The sequence below is a fragment of the Botryllus schlosseri genome, chromosome 4, assembly GCF_051294905.1.
Source record: "Botryllus schlosseri isolate E-star chromosome 4, Bs_hap1, whole genome shotgun sequence".
NCBI classification, from domain to species: domain Eukaryota; kingdom Metazoa; phylum Chordata; class Ascidiacea; order Stolidobranchia; family Styelidae; genus Botryllus; species Botryllus schlosseri.
In genome coordinates, this window is record NC_137239.1 from 12,320,640 (window position 1) to 12,339,131 (window position 18,492).

The 18,492-nt window shown below is 40.4% G+C and overlaps 1 protein-coding gene and 1 long non-coding RNA gene across 2 annotated transcripts in view; one reads left to right on the plus strand and one right to left on the minus strand.

Annotated features, from left to right (window-relative positions):
• Positions 1-248: 248 nt before the first annotated feature.
• LOC145438135 (uncharacterized) overlaps positions 249-18,492 on the minus strand; it is a 30,870-nt gene continuing 12,626 nt past the window's right edge. Inside the window, exons 12-25 of the mRNA XM_080315508.1 lie at positions 18,210-18,436; positions 16,428-16,641; positions 16,224-16,359; positions 15,540-15,714; positions 14,446-14,636; positions 14,295-14,375; positions 13,279-13,479; positions 13,053-13,220; positions 9,434-9,618; positions 8,202-8,428; positions 6,985-7,198; positions 2,842-3,146; positions 1,812-2,002; positions 249-1,229 (exon numbers count right to left, since the gene is read on the minus strand). Coding sequence (XP_080171634.1) covers positions 493-1,229; positions 1,812-2,002; positions 2,842-3,146; positions 6,985-7,198; positions 8,202-8,428; positions 9,434-9,618; positions 13,053-13,220; positions 13,279-13,479; positions 14,295-14,375; positions 14,446-14,636; positions 15,540-15,714; positions 16,224-16,359; positions 16,428-16,641; positions 18,210-18,436 — 3,252 coding nt within the window. The 3' untranslated portion in view covers positions 249-492. The remainder of the gene's footprint in view (positions 1,230-1,811; positions 2,003-2,841; positions 3,147-6,984; positions 7,199-8,201; positions 8,429-9,433; positions 9,619-13,052; positions 13,221-13,278; positions 13,480-14,294; positions 14,376-14,445; positions 14,637-15,539; positions 15,715-16,223; positions 16,360-16,427; positions 16,642-18,209; positions 18,437-18,492) is intronic.
• Positions 3,672-6,413, plus strand: LOC145438168 (uncharacterized). Its single transcript, XR_013914870.1, has 2 exons — positions 3,672-5,209; positions 6,221-6,413. It is a non-coding gene; the product is annotated as an uncharacterized LOC145438168 (long non-coding RNA).

Sequence of the window (18,492 nt, forward strand, 5' to 3'; positions counted from 1 at the left end):
TATAGATTCCCCCAATTGTGAAGTTTGGCGTTCTCTAGTTACGGCCCCGCATGAGTGCAATTGATGCTTCTCACTTTCCATACCTATTTTAAGCCGTTTTCGCACATCCTGAAAATTCGCGTACTTTTTCTCTCAAGTTCAGTTCTACAGTTTGCTGTTACTTAACTATCAACAATCCTTTTACTTTAACCAGCCTTTAAGTGGCTGTGTGGAATGTCTTTAACATACGGAAGCCATACTAGAGGAAGTTTAGGTTGCGAATTGGATCTTTATTTCCGATCTATGCTGCAAGCATGATGAGCAGACTCAATAAATTGTTATTCCACGGGAATATAGATGTTATAAATTGCAAACATTCATGAGGCACTCATGCAGAACACAATATTTATCATACAAGCATGAAACTAATACCCACATTTGATTACTCAATCACCCACGAAAAGTCTCCAATATTATGCTATGTAAGAATTGCAACATTCTAAGCATTGTACTCTAGATAGTTTGCGTTTTAGACGTAGTCTGGACTGAATCACTTTCACTTGAATTACTCTGCATGGATGATGCCGTGGCCATATGTGAGTATCCGTACTCGGTGGTATAATTGGTAATCCGCAGACTATTTGGGACGGTGACTGGCGTTGTTCGTGGTTTTTGCGTTGTTTTCACGCGCTCTGCCTGTCGGCATCTCCAACTCGACGGTGGTGTGCAAGGTGGTTTTGAAGTGGCGGCAAGTTTACCTGTAATCCTCCTGCATCGCAAACTGTTCGGGGGTTTGCATGGCGCCTTTGTAGGACTGACTGCTGCTCTCCGCCTGCATTTCCAGCTATTTCGTGGCGTGCAAGCAGGATTAGTTGGGACGGTGGGTTTACGGTTAGCTCTTTGCTGTCTGCATCTCCAACTGTTTGGTGGTTTGCAAGGTGTCTTTGCAGTGGCTGGTTTTCTTGTAGTCCTCTGCCGGCATCTCCAACTGTTTGGAGGTCTGCAAGGCGTCTTTGTAGTGACAGCCGGCTTCCTGGTAGCTCTCTGCCTACATCGCCAACTTGATGGTGGCCTGCAAGGCGTAGGCTTCTTTGAGGTAATCGTTTTGCGTGTTCCTCTTACGAATCTGGTATTTGGAATTCTCGTTGTTCGTGGTGTTCTTTTAATGGGCTGTATTTGCGCAGGACTACGGGAAGGCTTTGCGGTTGCTTTCCTAGAACCGCGACTTTTCATAGCAAAATGCTTCACGCCTAAAAAATAAGGTTTACATCACCTACACGGATAATGATGGGAGGGGATTTTGTATTAGTAATGTGTGATGGGCTCAAATTTAAAAATGATGATATATTTCCTTGATTAGAAGCGGCATAAGTGTTACTCTGGATAAAAATTTCAAAATAATAATTCATAATATATTATTATCAAATGGAATTTAATTAACTTGTTCTAAAAGAGATATATTTTGACACCGCGACATATAATAGCAAGTATATGGTTTCACAATTGGCTTATGACAGCAAAGCGACGGATACAAAAATAACTAGAAACCAACAACACATGATTAAGATATTCACAAGATGATTTGCCATACGCCGTGGAAATAGAGAGAACTATTTCTTTATTTGGACCAGAAGTGTAAGAGGTGGACGAAGGAATACTTTCAAAACACAATATGGACCATGGCAATAAAGGGGTTAAGAGACAGTGGTTAAGAAGATGTAGCACCAGAATGCGAGATAATTAACCTTATAATTTGTTGTATGGAATATCGATAGTATTATATTATGGATAGCAATGGTTTCTTCCATAGGGCGCATTATGAAGAACCCTACCTGCGACAGCGCTTTGAAAGCATGCGTTGTAGTCAGTAGTGACCTCGGTCTGTTCGTAGAGATCTCTCTTGTCAAGGTAATTCCCTCTTTCATCTGGACCTCCGACCAACGCTCCGTACAGTATGTAATAATTCGGAGCGCTAGACTTGAAATTCGACCAGTCGCATCTTTGTGGGTATGGAGGGCAGGAGCTTAGAAAACAAAAAAGAGAGATTACCATATATATCTAAGGAATTCAAAATGCGGACCATCATTCCGACAGTGTGTCAGAGGGTTTGACTTGAGTCAGAATAGATCGATGTTCTGATGACTCGACTTGTAGTCGAGACAACGTGCACGACTCAATATAGTCGTGTATAGCGTCATCGATGTTTGATAGACATTCTCATTTGTCATATATATGGTCATGTCGATTTGGGGATGCAATAATCCCACAATGGTTGCATCGTAATTAACATTTCTGGACTACTGTCGCACAACACAACATGTGAAGTCAACACCAAGGGCGTGTATCCGACCCCGTACACTTCTGATCATGGGACACTGTTCAAATTCGACGCAATGTGGTTGAAGATTTCATCAATTCAAGTGGGCCAAAACTACTACTCTGACATTAAATTAAGAAAAGTCGATTTGGATAATGTGCCACATATTTTTAGTAGTAAACCGCTGGGTAAACATTGGAAATTTGAAGATTCGCGAAAGTGCAAAATTACTGAAGACTCTTTACATAAAGCAAGTTTCGAAAATTTGTCTCTTACCATGATGATAAAGGTGCTATTTCGCTCGTTCTTTGTGTGAATTTAATTAAAAGTGCAGCTAATGATTGCCATAACTGATTTATACTATAAAAAATTCCACGAATAAATATTAAGTCGTCTTTAGTAAAAAAAAACGATCGGGTAGAAGATTAAGTAGTCTGGAAACAACCTATTTAGTACATATTCAAAGTAACCAAGACCTTTTGAGCATATACTCCGATAAAATAGAAGTAGTGCCACCTCTGGAGAAAGCGGTCGGTTAGTTTTACCTTGATCTATGATGCGGCCTCTTGGGGTAACTCTTTCCGTAACCGACGACATAACTTCTCCCCGAATCTCCCAGCATCAAGTCTATCTGCTTCGTTGACCATCGCTGGTAGGCGAACTTTCTCGGTGCGTTCATTTTAGCGGCTATGGCGGCCATGAAGGCGGCGCCCGCCGCGTACCTGTTAGAACCCCACTTTCCGATGAAGTGCATTCCCTGAGGGGTGGTTCGCGCTCGCATCAGTCCGTCAATCATCTTGAAGAACGGTTCCTTGTAGTCTGCGTCACCTGTAAGTTCTGCCAAAATTGCCTGCAGAACATAATGAATTCTTGATCGTCTTCCTACGCCTTGTTTGTCTAATGTGTATGCTAAGGTTGACTCATTTGATAAAAAATAGTTTAGTGGAAAATATCACAATTTGTAAATGTAATCTGGGAACTCAGGAGTAGGCCTATAGGTTGTACGTATACCTGTTATGTACTATGCGAATATGTATTCAACCCAACGATGCTGACATCGCTCAATATTCGCCACATTCGCGTATATACCCGTAGTGCAAATTTACTGCCTACATCATATGTACATGAAATCGAATTGCACTGCATTTGTCTCAGTTTAACGCTACCTTCCTGTAGTGTTATTGTGAAACTTCCGTTTTTCTTATGCAATTCCACGAAAGAACTCTGATACATTAACATTCGTGGCAGTCTTCTGACGGATTCCGTTTTCCCAATTTAAGTTAATCGAGGATTCCATCGGTATTTATTATAGTAAAGATTTCCATTAACTTTGTCTAGGCACGGATTATTATATACTACACCAGTATAACCCGGTATACGTGCAGTGCAATAAGATATTTGGAGATAATTGAAGTGCCGGATCAATTTCAGCCGATTGGTCGCAGAATACTCTTGATAATAATAAAGCCGGATGGGGAAATAACATACTTATACTTACACTGTTTGACCTACCGGAACTACTTACTCAATTCGTTGTATTTTATACTACTAGGCTACTTCACCTGCTACTACGCAGTTTTATATTCACTCTTAGAAATATTCGTAGATTTACCAAAATTATACCGGTAAATTTGTCCCGTCAGTTATATTAACGGTAAATGCCCGTTAAATTAATATACGGGCACGTCAAAAGTAAATTTACTTGTTTTTAGAGGGTAAAAAAATTACAGAATAAATTCGTAGAAGCAATTTACGGGATAACCAGTATTTCAGATTTACTTTTGGATTTGTAAAAGCAATTTACTGGATAATAAGTATTCCGGATTTACTTTTGCATTCGTAAAAGCGATTTACTGGATAATCATTATTTGCAACATTGCTATTGAACTCACAATTCGATCATTTTACACGCTTACGGTCTTATGTACTTATATAAATGTGATTTTCGTAATTACATCATGTTTCAATCATCAACCAAATTACGACATCGATGGCCGTGCTGATTGCTAATCGGTGAATGGTATCCGAACATTTGGGCATTGCAGATACCATCGTTTATATCGCTTCATAAATAGTATCCTTTGAGACATCAAGGTCTAGCAATAGTAGCATGGCAAGCGAATTTGGTATGTTATGTAGTTTTACTGCAGGTATGATCTTTTGTGTAATTATCTGTTGGACCAGTTCTGCCACCATTGTAGACTCCTTAACGCATGTATGATGCAAACTATATATCGAAACACTGGAGCTGGTGTTTAGCCGCCATGCTCCTTTGCCATTGAGACGAGAGTAGTAGACGTCCTTTACCTTTTTCCTGCGAATGGCCTTGTGAATTGTTTCATCATGAATTCGTAGCTGCTCGAGCGAACAGTACATTGTGACGTCATACATATTCCAGACATAGTGGCGTCAGACGTCAGACATATCTGAGCCTGAGCAGTGAGCACGTGCGGCTGAATGTTCCGAGATAGATATTATATCGACGCGATGTTTTCGTATTGGATAATAACAAGATCCGTTGCTGTAAGATATTGAGGGTTTCGAAGCCCCAGCTTAACTCTAGCTTTAGAATATTGCGGGTGTTGATAGAAGATATCGTAGGTATAGCAGTATCCGAGCTCAAATCTGGCAAGTTATTCTCAGTCCTGTTTCTGAAGACGTATGTATTTTCGTTACAGTTTAATGGTGAACAGAAGCTATGGCTTATAAGAATGTATTACATTTTCTGACATTGAACTACACGAAAATGGAAGCGTTATGGCATTATGAATCATGACGTCGAATGCTTATGTGATAGAAAGGGATCATTTCGCCTCTCGCTTCTAGCGCGATGCCGTGCGAAATACATTGGACGTGCGATGCAAAGGAGTATTGCCAGAAAAGTTTGCAATCACGCTGGAAAAGATGATTCAGGTACGAAGTCCTAGGCCAAGGGTATCCGTATCAAACTCAACTTGCGTCGCTGGCCAGATTCAAACTTTCAAACCGCTCGCGGGCCGGATCAGTCAAATCATTCCAAAATGTTACGGTACATCAAAACGCCCGACCTTACTTTTCGCTTAAATAGTTTATTATCAATCCTGTATACATTTTGGTATATTACATAACATTCACGATCATATCATATGGATATATTCTAGCAGCACTTTTACTCGCAAACAACGGAAGTTTGGCAAAAATTCAAAGATTGATCGTTTGAATTCAACCGCTTAAACACTGACTCTAACCACGGAATAAGCTGACATATTTGTATGCTCCCTTTGTTTTAATCGTAATCTGCCGTTAACTCATCGTATGCGCTTTGAGGAACACAAGGGATTTAATTGTAAACGCAGACGTTAGAATTTGGCTCATTATTAATCGTCATTCGGGTTTCTCTGTCTGTCTGGGGCCTTAGAGTAAAAGTGATACAGCAGTGCGACCAAATATATTTGAATTGTATTTTTTATAACTATTATATTTTCCATGCGACCTGCATATAACAGTTTGTTTTCACTTCACGAATAACTACTTTTATGCTCATTTCTTCATAAAAATATGAACTCAGTGTGCACTTTTTGGAATTGGATGTCAGTATCACCAACTTGTTCCTGATGATGACTAGAGTAAAACCATAACACCACTGTCGGATAATTATATAACGGTCTATGATCTTGACATTTGTGGCCTTGCGGGAAGCATTTCTTACAATAATATCTCAACATTTGTTAGAAAATGTGCTGGGTAATACAGGGGTTTTTCAAACTACTCAGAATTGCTTCGCAGGCCGCATGCGGCCTGCTGGCCTTATGTTCGACATCGCTATCCTAGGCCATCATTATTTGAGAAATTGACAAGAATATGAAAAGTCGCAGTATGTCATACTATAGCGTCTCAAAGTTTCCAAATTGTAACGGTGTTGATGACAGCATAATCTTTGTTCAGATTATAGAAGAACCTACAAAAGAGCATGGCCCAAAGTACAGTCCTTCAACTGCTGCTGAAGTTTTGATGAAGCCCTCTTCATTCAGGCAGTTGCTGACCGATGATCTCCACAAGAAAGACTGGATTTTCGTCATTATCCACACTTACTTTTTTTTTACGTGTTCCCGCACCAAATAAACCTGATTCAAATTTACTGGTCTCAGGAACGTAAAACTGCTGCAAGGGACCAGACGAGTATATTGATATTACAGTAGATTTCTGTTACCTTAGATTACGGAAATTTTCCGTAAAATTTCCTACGGTCAGCATATGTAAAATCATATTACGGGGAGAGTTATTTCGAATTTACTGGTCTCATCAGCGTAAAACTGCTGCACTGGACTAGACCAGTAACTTGGTATTACAGCCGTTTTCCGTTACATCAGATAACGGGAATTTTCCGTAAAAATTTTAACAGTCAGTCTTGGTAAAAATAAATTACGGTCAATAATATTTACTGGAAAATATTTTTCAAATTTACTGGTCTCAGAGTCGTAAAACTGCTGCCAGGACCAGACCAGTAATTTGGCATAGAATATTTTTAACAGTGTTGCTACTACGCAGTTGTTAGGCAAAACCACTAACTTTTTACATGCCTTCGTAAAGTGTGGGGTAATTGTTGGATTCGTTGTAATACTTTGTGATATAATCTTGGCAAAAAATCATTTTTCCCTCAAATCACAGCTAATCCCCACGCGTATTGCTTGCGAAAAGAATCAGAATACCTGTGCCCCACAAAGCTTTCTGTCCCACGAATAACGCGTTTCCACCACATATTTGCCTTGAATTCGTGAGTAGTGTTGCGATGCTTTGTTCAAATACTTCCTGTTTTTAGTCGCCTTGTAAAGCCACGCCGCTCCCCATATGAGTTCGTCATCATAGCCCGAAAAGGACTTGTAGTACTCCTTTGCATCGCGAATCGACAAATGGTACATTCCCCTAAATATTGGACACAATCATGTTTGATAAATAAGCTGTATAACAGGGGTGGCCAACCTTTTCGGCTAAAGGACCACATGCCATTGACGAACTCGAACTCGCAAATCGCGATTTTTTTAAGTTTACAGGTCAATATTATTGTTACTTGAGTATATTGCGGGTTTGCTGTATATCGTTGGGCTCAGTTTGCAAGGACTGGACTATTCGGTGCCTGGACATATCGATGTCGAAAGCTTCGGCTAACATGCGTCAATCAGTTTGTGCCTATAGGTTTCATCGACTACGGTCTTCTGCGAGCACAAACGCAATGTCGCAAACGCATGTTCGACGGCACTTTACCTAGTAATTGGGAATACAATTGGTCTTAATCTGGTACGTTAGGTGTTCTTTCCTTTTCAGGTGGGGGTAACAATATTAAAAGCAAGAAATTGAGTGACAATATATTGCGGGAATCGTGAAGAAAATTTTTACTTCAGATGAATCTACCGCAGAATATTCTGCTTTATTGTAATGTATGAAGATCTACCAAAATGCGACTTGGCCATGGATATGCCAATTCGTGGGAACTGATATTTTAGTCGTCAAATCCCTAGTGTTGTGGGCAGACTAATCGAATTTTTGTTGTCATTCACTGTATTGATGTGCATAAATAATTAGGAGTGTAGTGATCGAAACGTTTGTGTTCGCTTCGACAAAGGCGCCAACACCGCATTTAACCAGCGGTAATCAGTAACGAAGTACTTCTACTTTTCGAAATGGTATGTCTGTACTTCCTGTGCTGTACTTTATAGTAGTTACGATTTAGGCCATTTACACGGCTATTTATTAGAATTTTTCACCATATATCACCGAAACTGAATAGATTGCAATCATTGCACGTATTTACAGCGCAGTATTTTCATGCCTTTATTGTTTACTTTCAATTCACTCGAACGGTATGACCGAGACAATATATCAGATCTTAGCCTGGCTCACCGATACCAATAACTAGCATTCGTGTCACCTGAACTTGTCCGCGAATTCGTACAGCTCCTCCGCATGCCGGAGAGCTTCAGCAGAAAACGCAGGGTCGCTCTCTTTCAAGAATATTGAGCTAGCGGCCAGGGCCGCCGCCGCTTCTGCAGCCAGTTCTGTCCCAGGCTTTTTGGCCGTGATTTTGTAAGCCGGACGACGCATGCTCATGGTTTCGGGACGCCCCCAGCTGTCATGGTCAGCTTTGCCGTTGCCCACCTGTTTTCATTAGGCATTAGAACATGTTAAACGGGAATGGCGTCGTACCCATTCGTTATTAACGTGGGTGGTCAACATAGTGATCCTTTACACTTCAGTTGAGTAGGTTTAACATCCGAACTTTCTTGTCGAGTACATGTAAATGTAACGAATTCCAAAAAATGCCAAAACTACATCAAGATGAAGTGTAAAATATATAGGTCCGAATTGTAGCCTAGTCTAGTAGTAGTTTAAAGAAGTAGTAGATTTGGTATAGTGTACAAGCATATTCTTAACGGGTAATTGGACGAGACTACATTGAAAATTGCGAAATCATCTTCCCGACTAAAGCAACAGAAAAGATGAGACTATTAATCGGTAAAATTCTCGAGAATAAATTCAGTTACCTATACAGTTGGTGTGACAATTACACTCAGACATGTGATACAAAAGTACTTTCTACTTTGAAAAAGTTTCAAAAGTAAATAGATATGCTTAAAATCTGTCCATTACGAGTAGAAGTAGTCTTAAGACATGAACAAGTGACTAAGTAGTAGGTACGTATGTGTGTATGTGTATTTGTACAATTTTTGGAGCTTATCGCCGATAAGGTCATTTACGCCCGAACATGGATATTGTCCTTTGCTTGTCCTTGGTCTTCTTGCTTGTGGTACGATTTTTGCGGACTTCCAGTCACACTCTCATACACGTCTTTCACGCGTCCTCGTCAGAGTGTGTTGCAGCTGATTTCCGAAAGCTCGCCTTTACTTGCCTCTCGGCTTTTCGTACGACACTACATATATGCAGTGAGCTCGGCGATGAGGAGCCCAGATAAATCTCCGACACATAGAAGTGGGTCCGAACCGGGGTTCGAACCACCAACATTGGTGTCGTGACACTGGTGCATACCCAACTGCGCCACTCACTTCCCCAATTACGTATGCAAAACCTGCTTGAGGATACTGAGAAAAAATACTAGTAGGTACTTCGTCACCGGCCACGTCTTATTGTTATGAAATATCGCACCTGACCGATCAGTTCGTACTTGGCCGTGTGGGCCTTCACGAAAAAGTCTGCGCCCCATCTCACGGTTTCGATCATGTTTTGTATTTCGCCCGAATCGACGTAAGCGTCTTTGAATGCGATTCCTCCCCACGCCAGTGTAGTCAGGGAGAACGCCATCGGAAAACCGAACTTGACGTGATCTCCGGCTGTGCAATGTAAAGAAATACGTCATATATTGAATTTGAATATTTAGACATTGAATAAAAAATACTGCGAACTTGACCTGGATCTAGGAACGTCAACTCGGATCTAATATGAGGACGATGGAATATAGACTATCCGTATTCACATAAGTGCCAATGGCGTAGTAGGTAGGTATAGGACGTACTTCCCAAAAAATTGTTCGTGGGATTAAATCACCGACAACCCATTCTATAATTTATCTGCTTCAAAACGTGCAAATGAGATTACCGTACATAACTTTCACGCCGGTGTAAACATACAAAAACAGCTTCATATAACCATTTCACAGCATATACACTTAATCGGCTGGACAGCATAGGAGTGAGAACCGCTCTTTAGCGCAAAATTTAAATGATGATACGTTCACTGCCATTGCGCGAGGTAGATCCCTATTGTTTTATTTTAAAGTGGTGAAATCGGTTAACCAATTCCAGTTCATGTAATCAACAATTGTGTCCATAAAACTTACAAACCTCACGTTAGTTCGCTTATACCGTGTGTGTCGTCTGTTGTACGTACATTTAGCATTGCTGTTATTACACTGTATACTAGGGATGGTGCGAACCTCTGAAAGGTTCAGGTTCGTGTGAACGCGAACCTTTTTGAAAGGTTCTGTGTGAACACGAACGTGAACCTCATGACGTCACGTGACGTCATATTGCTAATTCCAATCCTATCTTTCAGTGAAGTGATAGCCTATGTACAAGTACACTTGTACAGTGTACGTACACGATACCTAGCGACGACTCGGGCCACATAATGCCGCAATGCTGAGGTACATATTGGAGTTTTAAACGTCGCTAAATGTATCAACTGAGGCAATCAAATGATATAATAATCCCATAAAATCAATATTTTCCGTCGCTTAGCCAACAATTTCGACGACGGCTTACAAGGGAATAAAAGCTTACGCCTTAACGGTCTAGCCCAGACCGGACAATGTATTCGGCGTCTGAGTATTGCTACATTGATATCGAGCAGAGTGTAAAACAGGTTTCTATACTTGCTACCGATTTTACTCCATTAACAAGTTATACCGCAGTAGCCAACACCTCAACCGTACGGATTTGGATTTAATGATACAGTGAACCTATGCAGTCAAGTTTGACCCCGAACTCCTGCTAGATTTTTTACATCAGAAAACGATATTAATCTCATTGATTGGTGAAGTAAGCATCATTGCTGACTACGCATTTCGCTCGTGATGTTGTGTGATTGCGGGTCAAGCTCACAGCAGAGAGTCACTAAATGTTCACAAAGGGTAATAAAGCTGGATATTTCGAGCAAACATTTGTAACAAAGCAAGTAAAACTTTTGAGATTGTCAAGGTGCATGGTCGTTTACTGTTTATTTTTATACTGCCAGCGCCATGCATGGAGTGGCCCGCAGTTGAAATGCAATAAATTTGAACGAAAGATGTCATAATTAGGGCCATTTAAAGTCATTAAAGTCATATTTTTTTCTATGCATCAGTAAGTCGTGAAATCAATTTTAACGCAAAAATCGCATCCATATGGGGTATATTAAGAAAGTTATAAAGTCATATAAAGTCATATTTTCCTGGTTAGGTCATATTTGAGTTATACAGTCATATTGTTGTATACTTTAAATAAAAAGTGTTAATTGAAGCAATTACGCACTAAGAAAGTAAGGCAATTTCTGATTGTAATTTCTAACTGTAAGGTTAGCCTACATAACATTACAGTCGCAGACCTATGGGGTCACACATTGCATTGTGAGGTGACACATTGTATTGTGTTGCTACACGATCTGTTTTACTTCTGTGCACTGAAGTGGGGCGTAATTTGAAGTTCAGAGACTTCACAAGTAAAAGAAATAGTCAACGCATGGGAAGCTGAAGGAGTTATTGTAAAGAGCGTCAAAGATTCAGTGAACGATCCAAAGTTAACAGATATCTGCCTCCACTATAACAATATTTCAAACTTGATACTGAAAATGGAAAGTTGTACGTACACTATCAAAGAGGCTCATGCTGATCTAAATGCCCTCGATTTCGGAAAAGATCCGCTTGAACTCAAAAATTACATTAAGAAGCGATTGGACAAAAACGATGTGAAACAAATTATGGAGCTACAAATACAAGACATTTCACCAGCGCTGTATGCAAAACTGCAGAAGTGTCAACAAACATCAGGGTCTGTGGAGCGCTCATTTTCGTTACTAAAATCATTTTTACGTCCAAATGGTAACTTTAAAGACTCCAACATTCCACACTACATGAAACTGTACTACAAAAGTGGTTTAAAATAAAAATGGATGTGTATTACTGTTATATTGTTCATGTTTTACTCGTCAGTTCCATGAGTGACGTTGGTTACATGTAAAAATATACGATTTTCGCATAAAGTCATATAAAGTCATATTTTCCCAAAAATAAAGTCATATAATTGAGTTTTTAAGGTCATATAAAAATGGCCTTAGTCATAATGAAGTGAAAATTGTAATATACGCGAAAGGTTCACAGTGCAGAACCTACCAAGGTTCTGTTGTGAACGTGAGCCTCTAAATTTCCGAGGTTCACACACAGAACGCGAACGTGAACCTCGCGTTCACACCATCCCTACTGTATACTTCCATGTCACTGTTGCCATCGTTACAATGCGAATTTCGTGTAACACAATTCTGATGTTACGTCATAATCTGCGATATTGGTTTGAGTTTTGAATCTCTTCGAATCCTTTTTAGGGTTGGAAATTTTACTGCTCATGGTGATGGGTTGACTAAAAAAACTAAGTCATTTCTCCGACTCGACTGCAGAAACACCCGTCTCCACTCATAATAGGTTGGATTTGCTCTTCAATACTCAACCTTGCCCTAGTTATCCAAATTTCACGTTTATTATGACATTTATTAGTTTTTCTGTACGATCGCCTGACTCTCAATGTCATAAAGGAGGACGAATTGCGAAAATAGAGGACATTTGACGTCCCAGTGACATTTTGCGTTTCTTGATAAAGGAGGAAAAATCCTTCTAAAGTAGGACATAAATGGTAGCCCTACTTTAGTGACCGATAACTATTGTTAAGATTCACCAAAAATGTCTTCGAGATGCATAAGTATATTATTAAATTGTGTTGGGCGCTGCTTAGAAGTCTTAAATAAGAACTCACTGTAATGAACGTATTTGTGACATAATTTTTATTCAACATAAGAAACTCATTACGTCGCATGGCATATCTGAGTAATCAGAAATATGTAAAGTAATCGGGTATGATTTTGAAATATTCACGTTCCAAGATTGCACTAGATATATTTTGCTATTGTTATTACTATTTTACCACTAACAGCCTTAGTATGACCTTAATGAACAAATCTCAGCAAGGCTACTGCAGAGTGATTTATTGCTTGAAGCATTGAAATATGCCAGTTCACTCACCGTCAAACCAACCGCCCGATACATCAGCCCCAACATCGCATCCATCTTTCAGCGTAGAATCTCCTCTCCACGGTACTCGGTTATTGGGCGGCAAACGGCCCGCTCTTTGTATTTCGAAAAACAGCAATGACAAGTGCAGTGCCTCGTTGTAGTTGTGCTTGGTACCATCTGATGAGTTAGAAGTTGCATATCGCTTAGAAACACATCGAAAAGTGGCTCTCGGTACCGTTGTTGGCTTTGAAGTTCGGCACAATCTGTCCCGCAGAGCGAATCGGCGTTCCAACTGGTGATGAACGAGCGCATCTGACTTTATTTGTAATCGGCGGACGGGTTTTTCGGGGCGCTGGAGTGACATATTGAGTTGGCGTGGTGGTCACCATTGGTGAAATCCTTGTTTGCATCGTATTAGGTGTAGTAGGAAAGGTTGCTAAAAAGATTGCTTCATCACCACACGTAGATAAGGTGCGTATTAATTTAGCGTAATGTGAGGCTCTGTAGATGCGTAGCCTACGCCACAAGCGTAGACAAGGCGGAAGCCGAAATTTGACTCTGCTCGTTAAAATGGTCGACTTGTTCATTGGGGCGTCCTCCGCACTTACCAGTTCGCTATGAATATGGATAATCATAACTTATTCTGGGAAGGTTAAACATTAAATTCGTTATTTGTTGGGTCGATATACAGGCTTCTTACATGTCATATCTGATATGATTCTACACATGAAGGCCAATATATACGTCTACTGGTGTACTTACAGTCGCATAGTGTTCTATACAGTGTAATTGGAATGATAGTATTGTCACCACGTCTTACCTTTATTCGTATAGTGCGATCAATCGGTGGAATAAATCAAACTTCGCAATAATTTCTCTATTTCAAATACATATAATTCATTAAACTGTCAACGCTGTCGAGTCACTTATTCTTTTAGTATCCACACCAATTTCAGTGATGTCATTGATAGCCTATGTCTTCGACTGACATATCATCCATAGACGTAGCGGCTCAATCGAATTTAAAATAAGTATAGCTGCTTATCTTGTATATGAGGGACTAGAACAATAATAAGTCGTCGCACTGAATGGAATAAGAGAAAATTTAACCACCCTAAGCGGTCTGTTAGTTAAACAATAAAATCTTTCAACAGGGCATCCTACAGAGTCTGAATCGAGGCGTTTCAAGGCTATCGTGACATAGGTTTGCATTTGAACACCCTCATGTCAGATGAGCTGAACAATACTTACGTTTTGTAGGTTTGGTAAAGGCCGATACCGTGCTTCCGGTAAATTTTGTTCGTACCCCCTTCATTGCAAAATGCTTCAACCCTGTAGTACGTAAATATGCAATTCAGAATTGCGCATAGTCGATAAGTCAATTTCGACTCAAAAACTATACCTGCAATAGCTGATTGGAACACAGCGTTATAATCGCAAGCGACATGATTCCCTTTAATGTTTTCCCGGTCGTCCTCGAAAGTACCGGTCTCGTCTGGTCCACCTACCATCGCGCCATACAGAATGTAATGGTTCGGCTTGGAAGCACTGTAGGTTGACCAATCGCACTTCGTCGGAAACGGTGGGCAGGAACTGAAAACCGTAACGTTGGAAATCACTCGGCATGCATGACAATCCAGGAATACTCTTGGAAATAACTTCTACTCCGTACACACATCCATATTTGCTTGTGCATATAATTTATGCGCAATTCCATTTGTCTGGGAACGAAATTGGCTAGAAGTCACATATATTTGATCACACATATAATTATACAGTTATGCACAATGGATAAATACATTATTCCGATTGGGGTCTCTTCGTGATAGAAATTTTAGAAAAAGGTGTGAAAAAATGCGAAACGACACTTGGACAGCATTTTTATGCTATCAGATTGTACAGATGTCATCGTATTTTGATAGGGCATCCCACTTTCGTAGAATGCTTATTAACATACTTTCATACCTTGCCAAAGAGTATTCGGGGAATTATCCAGGCATCATACATTGTTGATCATATATGAAACGATACTTCAGAGCTCGTGTTCGGATTATATAACAATTGGGATGTCATGAAAACAGGAATCGAAACGATCCCCAAAATCCATGATTCGACATTTTGGGTATGTGGTGCATTTATCTTTCGATGTTCTGTCAACTACACTCAAAGTCCTGAGCTATTGCTTTACTACTACCGTGTCATGTATAGATTTATGCCTATTCTCGCTTCCAATAATAAGAAAACATTGTCAATGTCTCGTCTAGTATTGTACGAAACTGTCAGTAATTGACTGAGATTATGGTATTAGGATAAAGAACGCAAAACGCATTTCGGAAGTGCAAGCATGAGGCAGTAAGACAGCGCAAGTTTCGCGGTAACTCTACATTCTACATGCATTTTCCCCGAAAATGTTTGCTACAGTGTTTGCATCAGCGTAAGAAAGCAACCGCGCCGTTATGGTCAGGTGACAGCACGAATAGACTAGGCAAAAGTCACCTTGAGCTGTGGCGAATGTTTTTCGGATATGATTTTCCAAAACCAACAACGAAGCTTCTTCCCGTGTCGCCTAGGATCATGCCCATCTGTTTCTCAGCCCAGCGCAAGTACGCAGCCTCTCTTGGCATTTGGGACTTGAGGGTACCAGACACTAATGCAATGAACGCGGAGCCAGCTATATATTGATGAGAGATAACATAATAAGTAACATGTCATCTTCCCGGTTATGTTTACAAAATTACAGAATACATATATATATATATATATCATGAAATATCATTAAGGCAATGACATTCACTTGGTAATAGAATTCCAATAAATCAGCATATAGGCTTTAGATTTATGCCATGTTACAAAGGCCTACTGCATTGTGGTATGTATGTATGTATGTATGTATAATTGGAAATGGTGCGTATAACTGCAAATGGTTTTTTGCACCATGCCACTTCAAAATCAAAAGTTTTATACTATAGCATATCTAGTGTCATATTTCTCTACCAGATAATATGACAAATTCAATTACTGGTGACTGCATTGTGGTGGTCAATATTTGCTTCACTGCGGGATGATACCGATACAATACACAGTGCTGAATATGTGACTGATCATGTTTTAATACGAATTATTGAAAAATTATTTAGGACCGGGTATGTTGATTTTCGTAGGGTCCAGGGGCCACCTTACCAGTGTATCTGTTCGGCCCCCATTCGTCGAGATGATACATCCCTTTGGAATTGACGGGTGCTGTCTCGAGGTTGTCTAGAAACGTCCCTAGTGGATTCATGTATAGATCATTACCCGTGATATCTGCTAGCAACACCTATATAACACAAGGTCGGTTTATGAATATACCTGATCGATGTACGGAGAATGAAACTGTGGTTTTACCTGTGCGCCGACGAGTTTTCTGTCCCAGACGTATCTGTCTTCCACCGACCACATACCCCCAATCTTTGCATACAAAGTAGTGGCGTCTCGAAGATATTTAATATCGTTTGTGGCTTTATGAAGCCATACGGCTGACCACACAAGTTCGTCTTCGTATCCGGAATAGGATTGATATTGAGGAGCCGCTGCAGGAACTGCTTTGTGATAATCTCCCCTAAATATATGTCGCAATGACTAGCAGCCTCAGTTTCGGTATAACGATTCCGATTAAAGAACTTGCAGACGACCAGTCAACTATTACAGACGAAACCAGCAATCGTATATGTTACGTTCAGTTATCGAAGTTCTCGAAAATCAGGAGTATTCGTCGTATTAAATATTTTAAAATCCATACCCAGTTCCGAATTGCAGCTTCCAAACCCGAGCTCAAATCAGAACCATCAGTTTTCTCTCTATGTTCCAATATACGCACTAATCAAGTACCTATAGACTGTCGTTTCTAAGTTCATAACTATGTGTAGTAAGATATGTGGCAAACACTTCGTGGACATGTGAGCATGTAACACTTGTGTATGTGCGATCAGGACCGTAACTACCACAGCCCAAACTCCTCAATTGAGTGGAGGGGGGGCGAGCTCGACGAAGACCAAAATTATTTCGTGAATTACCTTAAATTATAGAGTTTTTTTTTTAATTTAAACAACTTCTTCAAATTTTTTTCGCGCTACTCGCGATTCTATGTGGCCAATGTCTTAATTATTTGGTATCCTGCCCCCAAGAAAAATGTGCATGATTTATAAAGAAATTGGCATTTCGGCATCGGCCATTACCGCGCCACGACGCATCAAGACATATGAAGTTTTAGGCAATGTAGCATGCAACTCCTTGAAGTGTGCCAAAACGAGCGGCAGAGAAAAAAACTTGGCCGAAAAGGACTGCCCTTATTCTGACCAAAAACTTCTATATATATACCATATACATATATGTTTAATTGTCCATAGACGCCTAAATGGCTGGCGCAGAATGTTCCTGTCCTGTCAATGTGAAGCCCACAAGTCAAATGCCATCCCGCAGGTTAAAATTATTTGCCTGTAAAGAAATACCAATTTGAAATCGTATGCTTCTTTTAGTTCGGTACGTTTGGGCGATTTCAATGTCTTTTGGCATAGCAGACAGGAGGTCACGAAATAACATCATGTAACGAAGTCATTATACCAACGGGTTCGGGCGAAGATGTTTATTTATTATTATTCACGGACCCTACGTTTTTAAAGACACCGCACTCAGCTCTATCAGTAAATCTGATTGGGTGAACAGAGAGATGATAAAAATTGATAGCAATATCTATGCAATTCCCTATTACATTGATCGATTCAAGCATGAATTACAGAAAATTATCGCGCTTGGCGCGTCTAGGTGAAATAACCTTACTCACTAAACAAATGTCGCTATAAGTAGCGGTAAAAACGTATAGGCTGACTGAGGGGGTATTGGGAAATCCTCACAGAGTTTGGTATATCACCCAATGGAGGCCCAATACCAACGTTTTGGGGGCTGACAAAGTGCTGTTCCGGTCCCGAATAGGGTCATGGTTGGGTGAAGTCAAGCAATGATCCGCTCGTATGCTGAGCTGTCGTGTGCCGCCGCATGCTCAAATGCCAGACACGTAGAATAGACCACCAATTATGAATACATTTTACACGTGCGGCAGGCAGGAGCATAACCCAGCGATATCGAAGGAATAACACGTTTTTATAGCTAAGATATGTCGGACATCCATACTTGTACGTTGTTGCAAATTCGTAAAGCTCTTTTGCGTGCTTCAAGGCTCGAGTTGATAATGCTGGGTCTGATTTCTTGAGGACGATGGAAGAAGCGGCAAGAGCTGCCGCGGCTTCGCCGGCTAGTTCGCTGCCAGGCTTGTTGGAAGTGATTTTATAGGTCGGTCTTCTCACATTCATTTGCTCCGGCCTCCCCCAAAACGAATCGTCGAATTTTGAATCGCCGACCTAGCGAACCACGAAGTTACTGTACTTTGCCATAATACCGACTCACTACAATCATA